Source organism: Gorilla gorilla, chromosome 1 (assembly GCF_029281585.2).
Source record: "Gorilla gorilla gorilla isolate KB3781 chromosome 1, NHGRI_mGorGor1-v2.1_pri, whole genome shotgun sequence".
Classification (NCBI taxonomy): Eukaryota; Metazoa; Chordata; class Mammalia; order Primates; family Hominidae; genus Gorilla; species Gorilla gorilla.
Window position 1 is genome coordinate 185294814 of NC_073224.2, and position 18677 is coordinate 185313490.

The 18677-nt window shown below is 48.5% G+C and overlaps 1 protein-coding gene across 14 annotated transcripts in view; it reads right to left on the reverse strand.

Annotated features, from left to right (window-relative positions):
- The window catches only part of MROH7 (maestro heat like repeat family member 7), an 80008-nt gene that overhangs the window by 34173 nt on the left and 27158 nt on the right, over positions 1-18677 (reverse strand). For all 14 annotated transcript variants that reach the window (XR_010130900.1, XR_010130899.1, XM_055349744.2 and 11 more), the window contains 7 exons: positions 13268-13341; positions 9578-9661; positions 7932-8011; positions 7579-7708; positions 4993-5088; positions 4374-4478; positions 4028-4163 (listed from right to left, as the gene is read on the reverse strand). Coding sequence is in view for 12 of the 14 variants with exons in the window: in XM_055349744.2 (XP_055205719.2) it covers positions 4028-4163; positions 4374-4478; positions 4993-5088; positions 7579-7708; positions 7932-8011; positions 9578-9661; positions 13268-13341 (705 nt within the window). In the remaining 2 variants the exon portion in view is untranslated. The remainder of the gene's footprint in view (positions 1-4027; positions 4164-4373; positions 4479-4992; positions 5089-7578; positions 7709-7931; positions 8012-9577; positions 9662-13267; positions 13342-18677) is intronic.

Below are 18677 nucleotides of genomic sequence, written 5' to 3' on the forward strand. Positions count from 1 at the left end.
TATTGCCAAACAGTTTTCTATGATGGGAAATCAACGGTAACCCCACCAGCAGTGCACGAGAGTTCCCATTGCGCCACATCTTGCCAGCACATGTCATTGTCTGTCTGTTTCATTTATGCCATTCTGGTGGATGTGTGGCCATACCTCTTTTAAACTGCAATCCCCTACCCCTGGTGGTACCAATCCTTATCTACTTTTCTTTAGTTTTTGTCATCATCTGACTTGCTATATGTGTTACTTGTTTATTTTGTTCACTATCTTATCTCCCGACAACGAGAAGGTACTCTCACCAAAGGAGGATTATTTAATCTCTTTTCCCCACTCCTGTATCCCCATATCCTAGAATAGTACCCGGCACATAGTGGCTTCGTATTTTCAGTTGAAGGGAGCACATTTCAGGCGCACTTCCTGAGCCCTTATTTCAGCCCACCTTGGGTCCTACCCGGATCTCCTCAAGGAATACAGGACTTGGGCACAAGAAAGGGCCACCAAGGCAGAGTGATCACATAGACCAAGTGTGTGTGCTGTTTGTAAAGGAGAGGAGCTGGATACCTGCAGTCAGGCCGACTCAGGTTCAAATCCTAGCTGTGCTGCTTCCTACAGTCAGGGGGCCTGGACAGACCACTTCACTCATTGAGATTAAATCTTGAGAGTGGCCGTGTGCAGTGGCTCACGCCTATAGTCCCCACACTTCGGGTTTTTTGTTTGTTTTTGTTTTTGTTTTGTTTTTTTGTTTTGTTTTGTTTTGTTTGTTTGTTTGTTTTGAGACACAGCCTCACTCTGTCACCCAGGCTGGAGTGCAGTGGTGTGATCTCGGCTCACTGCGACCTCCGCCTCCCGGGTTCAAGTGATTCTCCTGCCTCAGCCTCTCAAGTAGTGGGGACTACAGGCATGCGCCACCACACGTGGCTTATTTTTGTATTTTTAGTAGAGACAGGGTGTCACCTTGTTGGCCAGGCTGGTCATGAACTCCGGACCTCAGCTGATCCACCTGTCTTGGCCTCCCAAAGTGCTGGAATTACAGGCGTGAACCACCGCACCCGGCCTGTAATCCCAGCACTTTGGAGGCCGAGGCAGATGGTTCACTTGCGCCCAGGAGTTCCAGATCAGCCTGGGCAACATGGAGAAACTCTGTCTGTACAAAAAATAAATTAGCGGCTGGGCACAGTGGCTCATGCCTGTAATCCTAACACTTTGGGAGGTCGAGGGGGATGGATCATGAAGTCAGGAGTTCGAGACCAGCCTGACCAACATGGTGAAACCCCATCTGTATTAAAAATATAAAAATTAGCCAGACACGGTAGTGCACGCCTGTAATCCCAGCTACTCAGGAGGCTAAGGCAGGAGAATCTCTCGAACCCGGGAGGTGGAGTTTGCAGTGAGCTATCGCACCACTGCACTCCAGCCTGGGCGACAAAGCAAGACTCCAGAAAAAAAAAAAGAAAAGAAAAATTAAATTAGCTGGGCCAGGCACAGTGGCTCACACCTGTAATCCCAGCACTTTGGGAGGCCAAGGCAGGCAGATCACTTGAGATCAGGAGTCCGAGACCAGCCTAGCCAAAATGGCAAAACTCTGACTCTATTAAAAAACACAAAAATTAGCCACCTGTAGTCCCAGCTACTCAGGAGGCTGAGGCAGGAGAATCGCTTGAACCTGGGAGGCAGAGGTTGCAATGAGCCAAGATCGTGCCACTGCAATCCAGCCTGGGCAACAGAGCTACACTCCATCTCAAAAAATAATAGTAATAAATAAATAAGCTGGGCATGGTGGCACGTGCCTGTAGTCCCAGCTACTCTGGAGGCTGAGGTGGGAGGATCACCTGAGCCCGGGAGGTTGAGGCTGCAATGAGCCATGATTGAGCCACTGCACTCCAGCCTGGATGACAGAGCAAGACTCTATCTCAAAAAATAAATAAATCTAAGAGTATGGTTCTTGCCTGCTAAAAAAAGAAAAAAATAAATAAAATCTAAGAGTATAAGTTTGGCCTAGGGTTGCCAAATAACATACAGGATAACCAGTTAAATTTGAATTTCAGATAAACAAATCATTTTTAGTGAAAGTACATCTCAAATATACTAAAAATTACCCATTGTTTACCTGAAATTCAAATTTTACTGGGTATCCTGTATTTTTTATTTGCTAAATCTGGCAACCCTAATTGAGTCTATAATTTCTACTCATTTTCCTTTCTTTCTTTCTTTCTTTCTTTCTTTCTTTTTTAAATGAGCTGCCTCGGCGGGGTGCGGTGGTGCACGCCTGTAATCCCAGCACTTTGGGAGGTCAAGGCGAGCAGATCACTTGAGCCCAGAAGTTCGAGACCAGCCTGGTCTTGAAACCCCAGTATTTTTTTTTGTATTTTTGGTAGATATGGTGAAACCCCATCTCTACCAAAAATACAAAAAAAATTTAGCCAGGCATGGTAGCATTCTCCTGTAGTCCCACTTACTCAGGAGGCTGAGGTGGGAGGATTGCTTGAGCCTGAAAGATTGAGGCTGCAGTGAGCCGAGATCATGCCACCACACTCTAGCCTGGGCAACAGAGCAAGACTCTGTCTCAAAAAAAAAAAAAAAAGGCAGCGTCCCGAGCCAGAATAGGCTCACAGAGGCTCCTACTCCTACCCCTAAAGCTGGTTATTAACATGGCTTATACCACCTTCACCCATCCTCCAGAGATGTGAGTGGCTCCTGGTCAACAGGGTAAATCTCCCAGGGACCAAATCTTTGTCCCAAATGCTAGAGATCAAGAAGAGTGAGGATACCAGATAAATCCCAAAAGCCTGAAGGGATAGGAAAAAGTGAACTATATGACAAGTGCCTATAATGTGTGGCACTGAGCTAGTACCTTCACATATGCTCTTACAAAATATCTCACTTAATCTTTCAAAAAGCATGAATTTAGGCTAGGCATGGTGGCTCCTGCCTATAATCCCAGCACTTTAAGAGGCTGAGGCAGATGGGTCACTTGAGGTCAGGAGTTTGAGACCAGCCTGGCCAACATGGTGAAATCCCATCTCTACTAAAAATACGAAAATTAGCTAGGTGTGGTGATGTGTGCCTGTAATCCCAGCTACTGGGGAGGCTGAGGCAGGAGAATCATTTGAACCCAGGTGGCAGAGATTGCAGTGAGCCAAGATTGTGCCACTGCACTCCAGCCTGGGCAACAGAGCCAGACTCTGTCAAAAAAAAAAAAGGCATGAATTATGAATTATATCTGAGTATACCATTTTCACAGATGAGGAAATCTAGGCCTACACAAAGTGATTACCTGAGGTCACATCACTAAGCAGGGATGGAACCAGCTCTTATGCACAGGTCACTCTACCCCCAGAGCCAGGAGAGTTTAAACCACATGCCAAGGTCCCCTGGTTTAGGGCGGAGCTAGGATGATGGAGAAAGGAAGGAGGCAAGTGACAGCTGATACTGTGCACCTCTAGGTACAATGCCTTTTGGATACCTGTGTCAGCCCATACCACATCACTAAGTGCTCCCTGAAGCTGAATCAAGGAAAGTTCTCCCAACTACAAGCTTTAGCTGCTCTGGATTCTAAGACAGAAGCTGTTCTTTGTTCATTCATTCAATAGATATTCACTGAGCACCCACCATGTGCCAAGCCCAGAGATGGTGCTCTTGGGAATACAGGGGTGACCAAGATACAGCCCTGCCCTTCCCTCATAGGATTATAGTCTCTAGTGGGGAAAACAGACAGGAAAACAAGGTATTAGGGGAATTATCCTTAGGTATACATAGTATTAAGGGAATATGAAAATGACAGTCACAAACTAAGCTTGGAAGGATGAGAAAAAGCAAGATTGCTTAAATCAAAATAGTTTTGTTTGTAGCCTTTGTCCCCTGGTTCTCTGGGGTCTTGGGCTTCACACCAGTTTCCACAGTCCCCATCTGGCCCTGTGCTGGTTTCCCCCATCTCCCACCAGTGCCTTAATGCCAAGGCTCCAGCTGATTCTTTATTGAATCCAGACTGAGCAACAACTCAGAAGACTTCCTTCAGAAGCACTCTGATAGGGCTTACGTTTTTGAAGCTCCAGAATAGTGTAGAGGATGATGATGCCGTCCAGAGCCTCACAGCCAATCTCCTCATCAGGATCCCCAATGCGAAGGATGAGTCTCCCCAGCAGAAGCCCCAGCGCCGGGAACCCCAAGGGCATCTGTTTGTATTGCAATCTTAGGGATTGAGTGTTATAGGTTCAATAATGCTATACATTAAATGGTGAACACAGGTGGATAGTCTGGCCCAGATAGGACAGCCCTCTGAAGATGGCAAGAGCCACCTGGGAATCCCTGAACAGAGGTACAGGCTCCTTCAGAAGTGGGAAGATTTTCCCTAAGAGTGTCCACCCCTCCCAGGGGCCACTCACAAAGAAAGGCAGAGTTAGAAGCATGTGGTTCAACACAGAGACATTGCTGTTCACAGCCCGTGCTCGCTCATGGGCCTTCCCAGAGTTCATCCAAGGCCCCAGGGCCTGTGGGATCAAAAGCAAGACTCAGAACTACAGGTTAGATGACAGCCCCTGCTGCTGGGTGGACAGGCCAGCCTTCACCCATCAGCAGGAAGCTTCCAGAGAGGGTATAAAGGTCACCACAGCCCTCCTCCTCTTCTTGGGGTATAGGCAGAGATGGAGTTCAGAATAGGACTGACAGACTATAGGGAAGAAGGAAGTCAATGAGGAGAGAGATGAAAAGTGAAGAGTCATGAAGACAGAAGAGAGACGCAGGGACAAGCATGGGAAGAGCACAGAGATGGTGGCAGCTATAACCATGGGCAGCCATTTAGAGAGTGGGGGGATGGGGAGAGAGTGGGGAGAGGCAGGAGTCTGGGACAGGGTCTGTGAGACAGACAGGGAGGCAGAACACTCACACAAGATGACATCCTGAAGCCAAATCACTCCTAGGTCTGGCCTCCACTGCTCCTGCACCAATTTCTCTCTTCCCTCCACCCTTCCTCTCCTCCCTCCCTTGCCGCTCCCATTTCCGCACCTCCAAGATGCTCTTCAGCCCAGCAGGAGTGGGGTCCTCGATAAAGAGGGCTTTGAGCAGTGTCTGCAGGGCCTCCAGGGTCTGATGGTAAAGAGTCTGTGGATGGGAGGAGGACCAAGCCACTAAGGCACCTCTGGAGTGGACATCAACCCCAGGCGGCCCCTGGTGTAGGTCAGGGGAGGAGGGGGAATTAAGACCCAGGAAAGCTGCTTTCTGGTCCCACCTCTGAGACTAACTTGATGTGTAATGTTGGGCAAATTACTTCCCCTCATGGGTTACAGTTTCCTTCTCAACAAATTGCTAATTATTATCTCTGCACTTTCTACCTTAAAGAGGGGGGAAGCGGAGATCCAGCATATACTGAGAATCTACCGTGGACCAGGTGGCTACCTGGTGATTTGCCACCTTGTCCACAAATTGTTTTTCTCATTTTACAAATGAAGGGACAGGGACACTTGTCCAAGATCACAGAACAAGAAGTTTCAAGTCATGAGGAGCAAATGAGAGGATGGATGAGAAAATGCTCTGGAACCGCAAGAGCTGGATCAATGAAAGAGCCAATCTTACTTTCATCATCTCCGGGGAAATGCTCTGATTCTTTTTTGAATTGCTTCTCCTAGGCCCAAATACGTTTTCCAAGTTGCCCCTTAAGGAAGCCATCTCTTTCCTGCCTAGGTTTCTCATCCCTTACCCACACCACCATCCCAGAATTGTCTTATGGTTACCAGCATTACATGTACACGAGGCTGGGCAGTGGGTTTGAGTTACTCTGAGAAGACCCTCTCTTTTTTGCCTCCCCTCGTCCTGCCAGCTCCCTAAGTGTGCCTCCTAGGTTGTTATTGTCTAGACTTCCTGAGTCTGCACACACCTTGAAGCCAGTGGTCCTTGGGGTTATACCACAACCACCAAGAAAGCCTGGCTCACCACCTGCCTCCTCCTTCCTGCCCATCTCTGCAGATTACTATGCAGCACTGTCCTCTGCTGGCTAAATCTGGTACTACAAGAGGGCTGCCTCCTTTTTTCAGTCACCCCCGCAACCCCAGTCTTCTCCAAGGGCACCACCTCCGGGTCGCTGGCATTCCAGCCTCACTTCCCAGAACTCTCACCTCACCCTCTGGGCTCCAGTCACACTGCCACTTTGTCATCCTCTGCCTGGAATGCTATTCCTTCTGCCACCGTCTGTAGCTAATTAGCTCTTCTTTAACCTGTCAGCTTCACAATCACAACCCCTGACCCCCATCTAGGCCTTCCCCTCCCCTCTGCCCCACCATTGCAGGCTCTTTATAGCACCAAGTACTTCTGGCTTGCAGCATTTATGATTGGTGTAATTTTGCACTTATTCGTATTTATTTATTTGATACCATCCATCTCCCCCACACTCACCTCACCTGTAAGGCTCCTGTGCTGAGTTCAGCATGGAGTAGGTACTGAGTTACTATTTGCTAAATGAAGTGATGAATGAATGTGCTGCACCCTGCGCTAAAACCCTTTGCCTTAACCTTCCCCACTGACCCTCACTCCCCCTCATCCTACCCTGAGGGTCACCTCCACCCCTCCTCCCAGGAACGCCTGGAGAGGTTTGAAGATGCTCACAAGAGCCCCCTGAGGTTCTGCTTCTCCAGGCCTCAGCCCCAGTTCCCCCAGTCTGTCTTCATTATAGCCTAAGCCTCAGCCCTGCCCCTCCCAATCCTGGCCGCTTCCCCTGGCCATGCCGTCATCTGCCCACATCCCTCCCATAGGGCAGGGCCCAGAAGTGGACAGGATGGGTGTTTTGTTTCATTTTGGTTTTTTTGTTTTTGTTTTTGTTTGTTTTTTTTGAGACGGAGTCTTGCTCTGTTGCCCAGGCTGGAGTGCAGTGGCGCGATCTCGGCTCACTGCAAGCTCTGCCTCCCGGGTTCACGCCATTCTCCTGCCTCAGCCTCCCAAGTAGCTGGGACTACAGGTGCCCGCTACCACACCCGGCTAATTTTTTGTATTTTTAGTAGAGACGGGGTTTCACCGTGTTAGCCAGGATGGTCTCGATCTCCTGACCTCGTGATCCGCCTGCCTCGGCTTCCCAAAGTGCTGGGAATACAGGCGTGAGCCACCGCGCCCGGCCTTCATTTTGTTTTGAGACGGAGTCTCGCTCTGTAGCCCGGGCTGGAGTGCAGTGGCGCAATCTCGGCTCACTGCAAGCTCTGCCTCCCGGGTTCCAGCCATTCTCATGCCTCAGCCTCCTGAGTTGCTGGGCCTACAGGCGCCTGCCCCCACGCCCGGCTAATTTTTTTTTTTTTTTTTTTTTTTTGTATTTTCAGTAGAGATGGGGATTCATCATGTTAGCCAGGATGGTCTCAGTCTCCTGACCTCGTGATCCACCCGGCTCAGCTTCCCAAAGTGCTGGGATTACAGGTGTGAGCCACCGTGCCTAGCTGGGTGTCTTTATTTGAATGATTCATCCCTTCACCATTTATCAAGTACCTACTCAGACCAACAGAAGTCAGTTGAATTGCCCAAGGCCACAGACCAATGAGCCAGAGGATGCAGCTCCATATCTCCTCCCAGAACATGGGCCAGCCCTGAGGCCCTGCTGGGAAGGCCCCGCCTCACCTGGATGGTCTCAGCCTTGGCCTCGTCCTTCTCCTGCATCGCCTGCACGGAGGGCAGGGAGAACACGCTGTGCACACACACGTTCACCAGCTCCGACCTCTCCCGCATGCCCAGGGTGGGCTGGGTGTGGCTGGAGAAGAGGCGGAAAGCAAAGAAATGGAGTGAGAGAGGGGCCCTATGGCTATAGACGGGGGCTGAGCTGAGGAGCGCAGGGACTGGGTAAGGGGAGGGGAAAAGGCACCGGGCAAGGGGTGGGGGCGGGTTGGGGGAGGGTACAGCGAAGAGATGGAGGGAGGCAGAAGTGGAGGAAGAGAGGAGAGGGGCTGTGGGAACAGGGAGAGGGCCATGGACACCTCAGCTGGGTCAGGATCTCCATGGCCTGCTTGCGGACGGAGCTTGAGAGAGAATCCAGTGGCTCCTCCTGGATCTGCCTCTGAACAGGGGGCCACAGAAGGGCCGATGAGGACAGGGCTACTGCAGGCCACCAGGGCCAAGGCTGCCCCCGTCACAAGGAGCAGGTCACAGCAGCCAGCATCCCCTCAAGTGCTCCTCCCGCCTCAGCTTCCCAAGTAACTGGGATTATAGGCTCATGCCACCACACTTGGCTAAGTATTTTTATTTTTTGTAGAGACAGAGTCTTGCTATGTTGCCCAGGCTGGTCTCAAACTCCTGAGCTCAAGCCATCCTCCTGCCTTGGCCTCCCAAAATGCTGGGATTAAAGACATGAGCCACCATGCCTGGCCTCCAAGAGGCATATTCAAACTATGGAACTGCTCCAAAGCAAAAACCACTATGTGTGGCCCTTGAAAACTGCCCAGTTGCATTCCTTTAAAATGTTTTTTTGTTTTTTTGGTTTTTTTTCTTCTTTTTAAGATGAGACCTTATGATGTTGGCCAGGTTCATCTTGAACTCTTTTTTTTTTTTTTTTTTTTTGACACGAAGTCTTGCTCTGTTACCCAGATTGGAGTGTAATGGCACAATCTCGGCTCACTGCAACCTCTGCCTCCCTAGCTCAAGCGATTATCCTGCCTCAGCCTTCTGAGTAGCTGGGACCACAGACACGTGCCACCATGTCCGGCTAAGCTTTTTTTATATTTTTAGTAGAGATGGGGTTTCACCATTTTGGTCAGGCTTGTCTCGAACTCCTGACCTCAAGGGATCCACCTGCCTTGGCCTCCCAAAATGCTGGGATTACAGACGTGAGCCACCACACGTGGCCAAATATCCATTTCTTTAAGATACAAAATTAGTTGGGTGTGGTGGCACACACCTGTGGTCCCAAATCTCGAGAGGCTAAGGCGGGAGGATCCCATGAGCCCAGGAGTTTGATGCTGCAGTGGGCCATGATGGCGCCACTGCACTCCAGCCTGGGTGACAGAGCATGACCCTGTCTCAGAATAAAGTATGTCCTTCTAATTGCTTCTCATTTTTGATCTAGCACCTACACACAGCAGATGCTCAATTAATGTTAGTTAAATGAAGGTATGGAGGGCAAGGACTTTTTTGGTTGTCTCTGTAAAGTACACAAACACAAATATAATTTTGGAAGCTTCAGTGGTTATTCAGTGGTTATTCCTGCCCAGTCCATTCTGGTGGAGTGACTGTATTTATCAAAATGATGAGGAAACTGCCTAAAGTTGCCCACCAGAAGGAATTGCTGGGAAAAGAATGTATTAAGTAATAAGAACTGCTTCTGGGTGTGCAAGCCTTTACTGTAGACTAAGCATTGGGTTGTGTCCTCCCAACAAGCCAATGGCACAGGTATTATCACACCCATCTGTGAGATGAAAAGAGTGAGGCTCAGAACTTGCCTGAGCTCCCTCTGTGTAGGTGGAGGGCAGTTCGAGGTGGAGCTGAGACTCAATTCCCGATGTCCTGCCTCCTCATCCCGTCCTCTTCCTACCTCAACCTCCCACCCCTGCGGTCTCATCAGTGGGTGGACTCAGGAATTCTGCCCCCTCCCACCCCAATGCCACAGACCCGCCTGTGGCTCCCCCACCATAATCTTCTTTATCATGGTCTTCTTTTCTCCTTCTGCCTCCAGCAGATTCTGGCTCTTCTGAAGGGTGGTGACATTCTCAACCTAGGGGACAGCAGAGGGCAAAACCTCAGAGTGAGAGCCCCACTGAGCGCAGTCCTCAGGGGTTGCCCATACAGCACTGTTAACCACCCGACACCTACAGGCAAGCCAGCATTGGTGCAAGAGAAATGAGAGGTCCCCACAAGGGGAACTTGGGGTGGGGTAAAGATTGGAGAATATTGAGGGGTTGGAGGAGTTAATCCTGAATGCCAGCATTTGGAAGAGGACCAGATATGAGGGACTGCAAAGTACTCCCCCCTTCTCCAGTCAACTAAGGAGGGGACAGAAAGGGCCCCAATCCCTCAACCTGAAATTGCACCATTAGTAACACTTCATATGGGTCTCCCAGTACATACAAGTCAGATTGAGGCATTCTGCTACCTGAGAGAGAGAACACATTAACCAATATCCAACTAATCTCTCCATTCTCATCATGTTAAGGGAGAAGAAGGAAAATAAACAATGACCATGAAATAAGAAAACTAGCTTCATATAGTAAAGAAGAAAATACAAGTTAATTTGATGAGGTGTGTGGCACATTGAAAATGGCTGCAAGTTCTTTTCTGCTCCTCCTATCCAAAGGACAGATTCCTCTTGAATCTTGGCTCATTTTACAACTTGCTTTGACCAGCAGAATAATGTAGAAGTGATGCTGGGCCAGTTCCTGGACTAGTCCTTAAGGAAACTGGAAGCTTCCACTTTTTCCCTCTGGAACTCAGCCACTGTGCTGCAAGGAAGCCCAGGCTAAAAGACAATGATTACAGACCATGCGAAGAGAGGCCCTGGAAAATGAGAGGGTCATCTTGAATATTCCAGTCCCACTGAGTGATCTCAGTCTATACTGTGGAGCAGAAGAACCACCCAGCTAAGCCCAGTCAAACTTCAGAATCATGAGAAATTGGGCCTTTCCAATTCTAATGCCCCTGGCACCCAGGCTGGAATGCAGTGATGCAGTCACAGCTTGCTATAATCTCGAATTCCTGGGCTCAAGCAATCCTTCAGTCTCAGCCTTCTGAGTAGCTAGGACTACATGGACTACATAGGACTACTGGGCCACCATGCCAAGCTGATTTTTTTTTTTTTTTTTTTTTTTTGTAAATTTTTGTAGCTGGGCATAGTGGCTCATGCCTGTAATCCCAGCAACTTGGGAGGCCGAGGTGGGCAGATCACCTGAGGTCAGGAGTTCAAGACCAGTCTGATCAATATGATGAAACCCTGTCTGTACTAAAAATACAAAAATTAGCCGGGCATGGTGGCATGTGCCTGTAATCCCAGCTACTTGGGAGGCTGAGACAGGAGAATTGTTTGAACCCAGGAGGCAAAAGTTGCAGTGAGCCGAGATCACACCATTGCATTCCAGCCTGGGCAACAAGAGCTAAAACTCTGACTTAAAAAAAAAATTGTAAACACTGGGTCTCACAATGTTGCCCAGGTTGGTCTCAAACTCCTGGCCTCAAGTGATCCTCCCACCTCAGCCTCCCAAAGTACTGGGATTACAGGTGTGAGCCACCATCCCTATCCCAGAGTGAACTTTTAAACCACTAAATTCTGGGGTGGTTTGTTAAATAGCAATAGGTAACTTAAACTGTAAGAGTGATGATAGATGGATGGCTAATTTAATCCAAACAGTCAGAGAAGACCACTCAGAGGAGTTAACACCTGGGCTGAGTCCTAAATGACAAGAGCTAGCTATGCAAAGAACTAGGGGGAAGGCCTGTGTGTCTCCCCAAACTAGAATGTCAGGTCACATCATTGTTGTATTCCTAGTGCCTGAAACAGTGCCTGGCACATAGTAGAGGCTCAATTAAATGTGTTGAATGACAGTGTTAGGGCTCAGAAACTGATACCCCACAATATGGTGTTTGGACATGCTGAATTGAAGAAGCTTCCAGGTCTCTCTGATCTCTCCCAAAGTACAAGATGAAGTCGAAGTTCCTTATCTGCCTAAGATCCAGATCTACCAAGGAGATCAACTGTTGTTCCTTCCCTTCCCTGTAAGACCAAGAATGTAACCACATCTGAACAGACCCTTTCACAAGATAATCTCTGTTCCTGATCCATTAATTCTTGCTACTAATCCCTTATTGCTCCTCAACAGAATTCCTCTTCTCTTGCTGGGTGTGGTGGCTCACTGCTATAATCCCAGCACTTTGGAAGGCTTAGGCAGGAGGATGGCTTGAGCTCAGGGGTTCAAGACCAGCCTGGGCAACATAATGAGACCTCACCTCTAGGCAAAAAATTAAAAAAAAAATAGCCCAGGGCCAGGCACAGAGGCTCATGCCTGTAATCCCAGCTACTCAGGAGGCTGAGATGGGAGGATCACTTAAGCCTGGGAAGTTAAGGCTGCAGCAAGCTAAGATTGCACCACTGCACTCCAGCCTGAGTGACAGAGCGAGACCCTGCCTTAAAAAAAAAAAAAAAAAAATTCCTCTTCTCCCGCCTCCTATAACCTGTTTTGCCAGGATCCAAGCCCTCATTTTTTCTGTAACCTCGAAATGGTATATACGTTTCTGAGCCCTCATTGGGGGGCAGGTAATCACTCTGTGCTTCTCTCCATGTACTCATTAATAAATGTGTGTACATTTTCTCCAATTAATCTGCCTTTGTGAGTTGATTTTTTTCAGCAAACCTTCAGAGGATGAAGGGGACGTTTTCCCTTGGCCCCTATGACATCAATAAAAAGTCTTCTTTTTGCAGGCGCCATGGTAGGTGCTGTGCATATCATCTGGCATGGGCCTCACTTCAGCTTTGTTGTGCCCATTTTATAGAACTTTCCTGGCAGAAGAAACACGTGCAAAGGCCCTGAGGCAGGAATGAGTTTGGTGTGTGTGAGAAACAGAAAAAGGCCAGCATGGCAGGAACACAGTGGACAACTAGAAGGACGCCATGGGATGAGGATAAATGCTACCTGAATGCAGGGCCTCCTCTTAGTCCAGTCACTTCTCCCCATCTCCGCCCTGCACTGCCCCAGGGACTGAAGCTTGGCCCTGAACAGCCTGAAGGTAGGGCCTGCCTCCTGCATGTCTGGGCCTGGATGGATCCCCCACCTCCTCCACATTGTGTCCATCAAGCAGCCTTGTCCACACTCCCTGTGTCGCACTCACGTCCACTGGTTTGTCTAGTCTTCCCCACTGGCCATCTCCAAGTCCTGCAGATGCAAGTGTGCCTCACCTGCTGGACTGGTCTTCTTGGGCCTCCTGAGCCTGCCACATGGCCCAGACCTGGGTTGGGCCTGACTGTCCTGAAAAAAGGCCACTTCTAGACTTTCTGCCCCTTTCAGAGCCCCTCTCACAATTCATTCAATTGTTTAAAAATATTTTATGGAGCATCTATTATGTGCCAGGCACTGTTCTAGATGCTGAAGTTATAGCTGTGAATAACAGACAAAAATGCCCGAGTAATGGAGGATATGTCCTTGTAGGGGAGATGAACAAGAAAGAAGATGAATAAACAAAGCATATGGCACATCAGACGGCAATGAATGCTAAGGAGAAAAGGAGAGCTGGGCAGAGGCACAGGGAATGCGGAGGCTGCTGGGCTGGGGGGTAGGGGGTTGGCAGGATGGAAGTATCCCAGGACAGTCAGCTAGGGGTTGGGCAGGAGGCATACCAGAGCCATGTTGTTGCCACCTTCTGTCTTCTCTGGCACCTTCACCAGGCATGAGGTCACTTCATCAAAGGCTCCTGCAGGGCACGATTTCAATGAGAAGGTGGATAAAGCTGTGATGTACCTAGGATGCCATCATGCCATCTCTCTCCTCCCCCTCTAGGCACCTCCAATCCTTACCCCACCCCAGCAGCCACACTGAGCTTTCTTTTCTTTTCTTTTCCTTTTTTTTGAGACAGAGTCTCACTCTTATTGCCCAGGCTAGAGTGCAAGTGCAATGGCGCTATCTCGGCTCACTGCAACCTTCACCTTCCGGGTTCAAGTGATTCTCTTGCCTCAGCCTCCCAAGTAGCTGGGATTACAGGCACCCGCCATCACACCCGGCTAATTTTTGTATTTTTAGTAGAGATGGGGTTTCACCATGTTGGCCAGGCTAGTCTCGAACTCCTGCCTCCAGTGATCCACTCGTCTCGGCCTCCCAAAGTGCTAGGATTACAAGTGTGAGCCACTGCGCCCAGGCTACACTGAGCTTTTCAGTGTACGTCAGTTCATGTCGCCCCCTCCCTAAAATCCTTCAGTGACACTGCATTTCATTGAGCACAAAGCCAGCATCCTTGCCAAGGCCCTCAATGCCCTGCCTGGTCGGCTGTGCCCTGCCCTCCTCTGCAGCCTTATCTCCCACCACTTGCCTGCTTCACTATGCTTTGGCCACACCAGCCTCCTTCCAGAACTGGGCACATTTCCCCTCAGGGCCTTTGCACGGTGGTTCCCTCTACCCGGGCCACTGCTCGCCATACCTCCTTGCCCCACTAAGGCTCTCCTTCAGGCCTAGGCTTGCCTGCCAGTCCTGAGAAAGGCCACCCCCACCCTGGGGCTCTGCAAAGGCCACTATGGTCTTGTCGTGCATTGTCCGAATCTCTTCTTTCAGCAGGTATCACAATTCATAGCTAAACACCTACTTGTTATGAGAGGCATCTGCTGTTCTGTCAGCCCCAATCTCTTCACTTTCTTTTGGTGAAAGAGCCTCATCTTTCCTGGGTGCACCCTATTCCATGTAGCTAGGTGAAGCTGGATTCCTCAAGACATACCCAGCACCCACTCTTCAGACAGGTGTGGGCCTGGGACCCAAGCTCCACTCCTAAGAGTGTCCCATGCCTCCAGCCACAGCGATTGGTCCAGGGATGAAAACTTACTGGGCAGGACCAATAGAGTCGTTTATTTAAGGGAGTTGAGGGGAACACCAAAGGAGAGAGGATCTTTCTCCTTCTGAGGACAAGGTCACTGGGGCCTATGAAAACCTGGAACTTCAGATTCTCGACCACCAGAGGACGCTGGAGGATGGAGAAGTAGAGATACCCCAATTGTAGTGAACACAGCTGACACCAAGATCTTAGCTTCTAAATACCTTTCCCCACTAAAAGGAACAAGGCTCCTTGGAGAAAAGGTTGATTCCAGGACTCAAGCAGGGAAAGTCCAGGATGAACCTGAGACACCTGAATGATAAAGACATGTCAAATGTCAAAGGGACAGAAAAGCATGCTTTTTTTTTTTTTTTTTTTTTTTTTTTTTTTAAGAGCTGATGAGCCGGGCGCGGTGGCTCACGCCTGTAATCCCAGCACTTTGGGAGGCCGAGGCGGGCGGATCACGAGGTCAGGAGATCGAGACCATCCTGGCTAACATGGTGAAACCCCGTCTCTACTAAAAATACAAAAAAATTAGCCGGGCGTGGTGGCGGGCGCCTGTAGTCCCAGCTACTCGGGAGGCTGAGGCAGGAGAATGGCGTGAACCCGGGAGGCGGAGCTTGCAGTGAGCGGAGATCGCGCCACTGCACTCCAGGCTGGGTGACAGAGCCAGACTCCGTCTCAAAAAAAAAAAAAAAAAAAAAAAAAAAAAAGAGCTGATGGGGGCCGGGCACGGTGGCTCACGCCAGTAATCCCAGCACTTTGGGAGGCCAAAGCGGGTGGATCATCTGAGGTCAGGAGTTTGAGACCAGCCTGGACAACATGGTGAAACCCCACCTCTACTAAAAATACAAAAATTAGCTGGGCAATGATGGTGCACACCTATAATCACAGCTACTAGGTAGGCTGAGGCAGGAGAATTGCTTGAACCCAGAAGGCAGAGGTCTCAGTGAGCCAAGATTGCGCCACTGCATTCCAGCTGGGGCAACAGAGCAATATTTCATCTCAAAAAAAAAGAAAAAAGAGCTCGGGGCTGTCGCCATGTTGGCCAGGCTGGTCTCTACAAAAGTTTGCTTGAAGGGGAGTCCACTGATCAAATTGAGAAAAAGTTGAGTATCACAATAAATTGTGAAAAAAACGGATTATAGCCCATTGAATAAACTAACAAACCTTGAGTCCATACTATACAAATAAATAAATTGAAAGTTTGATGAGAAATGGGATATTCACATAGTCTCAAAGTACCTGACCACACGATACTTACTACAAAAGGGTAAATATTGACTTCACACTGGAAAACCTTGGCAGCAACCATCCTACTCAAGTGATGAAAGCAAACAGCATCAGTAACAAACAAATCAAAATTATGAGGCACCAGACAGGATGCAATGAGAAAAACCCAGCGTCACTTCTGTGCTATTCCTGCCAAAAATGCATGGCCTGAATCTAATCATGAGCAAGCATCAGACAAATCGAAACTGAGGCACATCCTACAAAAATAGCTTGCCTGTCATCTTCAAATGTATCAAGGACAGGAAAGTCAAAGAAAGGCTGAGGACTGCAGGAGACAGATCAGACTAGAAAAAACGTACAATGAGTGGTTCTGAACTGGATCCTCTTGCTGTAGAGAACATTACTGGGAAAATTGGTGACTTTTGAATAGGGCCTGAGGATTATATGGTAGCTGTGTATCAGTATTAATTACTCGATTGTGATAGTTATATTTTATCCTTTTTTGTAAGAAGTACACTCTGAAGTTCAGGGGTGATGGGGCATCATTTGGAAACTTATTCTGAAATGATTCAGGGAAAAAAATTTATAGTACGTTTTCAACTTTTTTTTTTTCTTTGAGATGGAGTCTCACTCTGTCGCTTAGGCTGGAGTGCAGTGGCGCCAATCTCGGCTCACTTCAACATCCACCTCCTGGGTTCAAGCAGTTCTCCCACCTCAACCTGCTGAGAAGCTGGGTTTACAGGTGTGTGCCACCATGCCCGGCTAATTTTTGTATTTTTAGTAGAGACAGGGTTTCACCATGTTGGTCAGGCTGGCCTTGAACTGCTGGCTTCAAGTGATCTGCCCGCCTCAGCCTCCAAAAGTACTGGGATTACAGGCATGAGCCACCACATCCAGCTCAACTTTTCTCTAAGTTTTGTTTTGTTTTGTTTTGTTTGCAGACAGGGTCTTGCTCTGCCATCCAGGCTGGAGTGCAGTGATGCAATCATGGCTGACTGCAGCCTCGCCCTCCTGGGCTCAAGTGATCCTCCTACCTCAGCCTCCCAACTAGTTGGCACTACAGGCCCACGCCACCACATTTGGCTAATTTTTACATTTTTTGTAGAGATGGGAGTCTCACTATGTTGCCCAGGCTCGTTGCAAACTCCTGGGTTCAAGCAATATTCCTGCCTTGGCCTCCCAAAGTGCTATGTATTACAGGTGTGAGCCACCATGCCCAGCCCTAGGTTGGTTTTTTAAAATCATTTAAAAAATACTTTTAAGGCCGGGGGCAGTGGCTCACACCTGTAATACTGGCACTTTGGGAGACCAAGGCAGGTGGGTCACCTGAGATCAGGAGTTTGAGAGCAGCCTAGCCAATGTGGTGAAACTCTGTCTCTACTAAAAGTACAAAAATTAGCTGGGCATGGTGGTGGGCGCCTGTAATCCCAGCTACTCAACAGGCTGAGGCAGGAAAATCACTTGAACCCAGGAGGCAGAGGTTATAGTAAGCCAAGATTGCTCCACTGCACTCCAGCCTGGGCAAGAAGAGCGAAACTCTGTCTCAAAATAAATAAATAAATAAATAAATAAACAAACAAATAAATACTATTTTTAAGTACCTACTATATGACCAGTACTGTTCTAAGCACAGTTAATAAAAGTGAACAGGGCCGGACGTGGTAGTTCATGCCTGTAATACCAGCACTTTGGGAGGCTGAGGTGTGCAGATCACCAAAAACACTTGAACACCAAAAAACAATCTACTATTGAAATACACAATATGGATGAATCCAACAGACATAATGTTGCACTAAAGAAGCCAGAGTCAAAACAGTAAATACAGCCGGGCGCAGTGGCTCACGCTTGTAATCCTGGCACTTTGGGAGGCTGAGGCAGGTGGATCACCTGAGGCTGGGAGTTCAAGACCAGCCTGACCAACATCAGAAACCTTGTCTCTACTAAAAATACAAAATTAGCCAGGCATGGTGGCTAACGCCTGTAACTCCAGCTACTCACGAGGCTAAGGCAGGAGAATTGCTTGAACCCGGAGGCAGAGGTTGTGGTGAGCCGAGATCATGCCATTGCACCCCAGCCTGGGCAACAAGAGTGAAACTCCATCTCAAAAAAAAAAAAAAAAAATACAAAAATTAGCCAGAAGTGGTAAGAGACACCTGTAATCCCAGCTACTCAGGAGGCTGAGGCAGGAGAATTGCTTGAACCCCGAAGGTGAAGGCTGCAGTGAGCCAAGATTGCACCATTACACTCCAGCCTGGGCAACAGAGTGAGACTCCATCTCAAAAAATAAATAAATAAATAAAAATTAAAAAACAAAAAATTAGCTAAGCATGGTGGTGCATGCCTGTAATCCCAGCTACTCAGGAGGCTGAGGCAGGAGAATCACTTGAACCTGGGAGGCAGAGGTTGCAGTAAGCCGAGATCGCACCATTGCACTCCAGCCTGGGCAATAAGAGCGAAACTCCATCTAAAAAAACAAACAAACAAACAAACAAACAAAAAAACCACACACAGTAAATATAGTATTATTCTATTGGCAATAAGTTTAAGAATAAGCAAAACTAGTCTATGGTGATGGAAATCGGAATTGTCACCTCCAGGGCAGTGATTATCAACCAAGAGCAGTTGTCCCCCCAACCCCCATGGAACATTCAGCAATGTCTGGAAACCATTTTGGTTTTTACAACTTGAGGGTGGCAATGGGAGGTTGCTACTAGCATCTACGAAGTAGAGTCTAGGGATGGGTGCATTTCATAATGCATAGAACAGCACCCCCAACCCCACCACCAACATAGACACACACACACACCAAAGAATTTCCCAACACAAAATATCAATAGTGCCGAAGTTGAGAAATCTTGCCCCAGAAGAAGGGATAATGATTGGAAAGGGACACAAGGGAAGCTTCTGGGCTTCTGGGACTTGATCTGAGTGGTAGCTACCACAGTGTATACTTCTATAAATTTTCATTAAGCTGTATAATTGAGATGACTAGCACACTT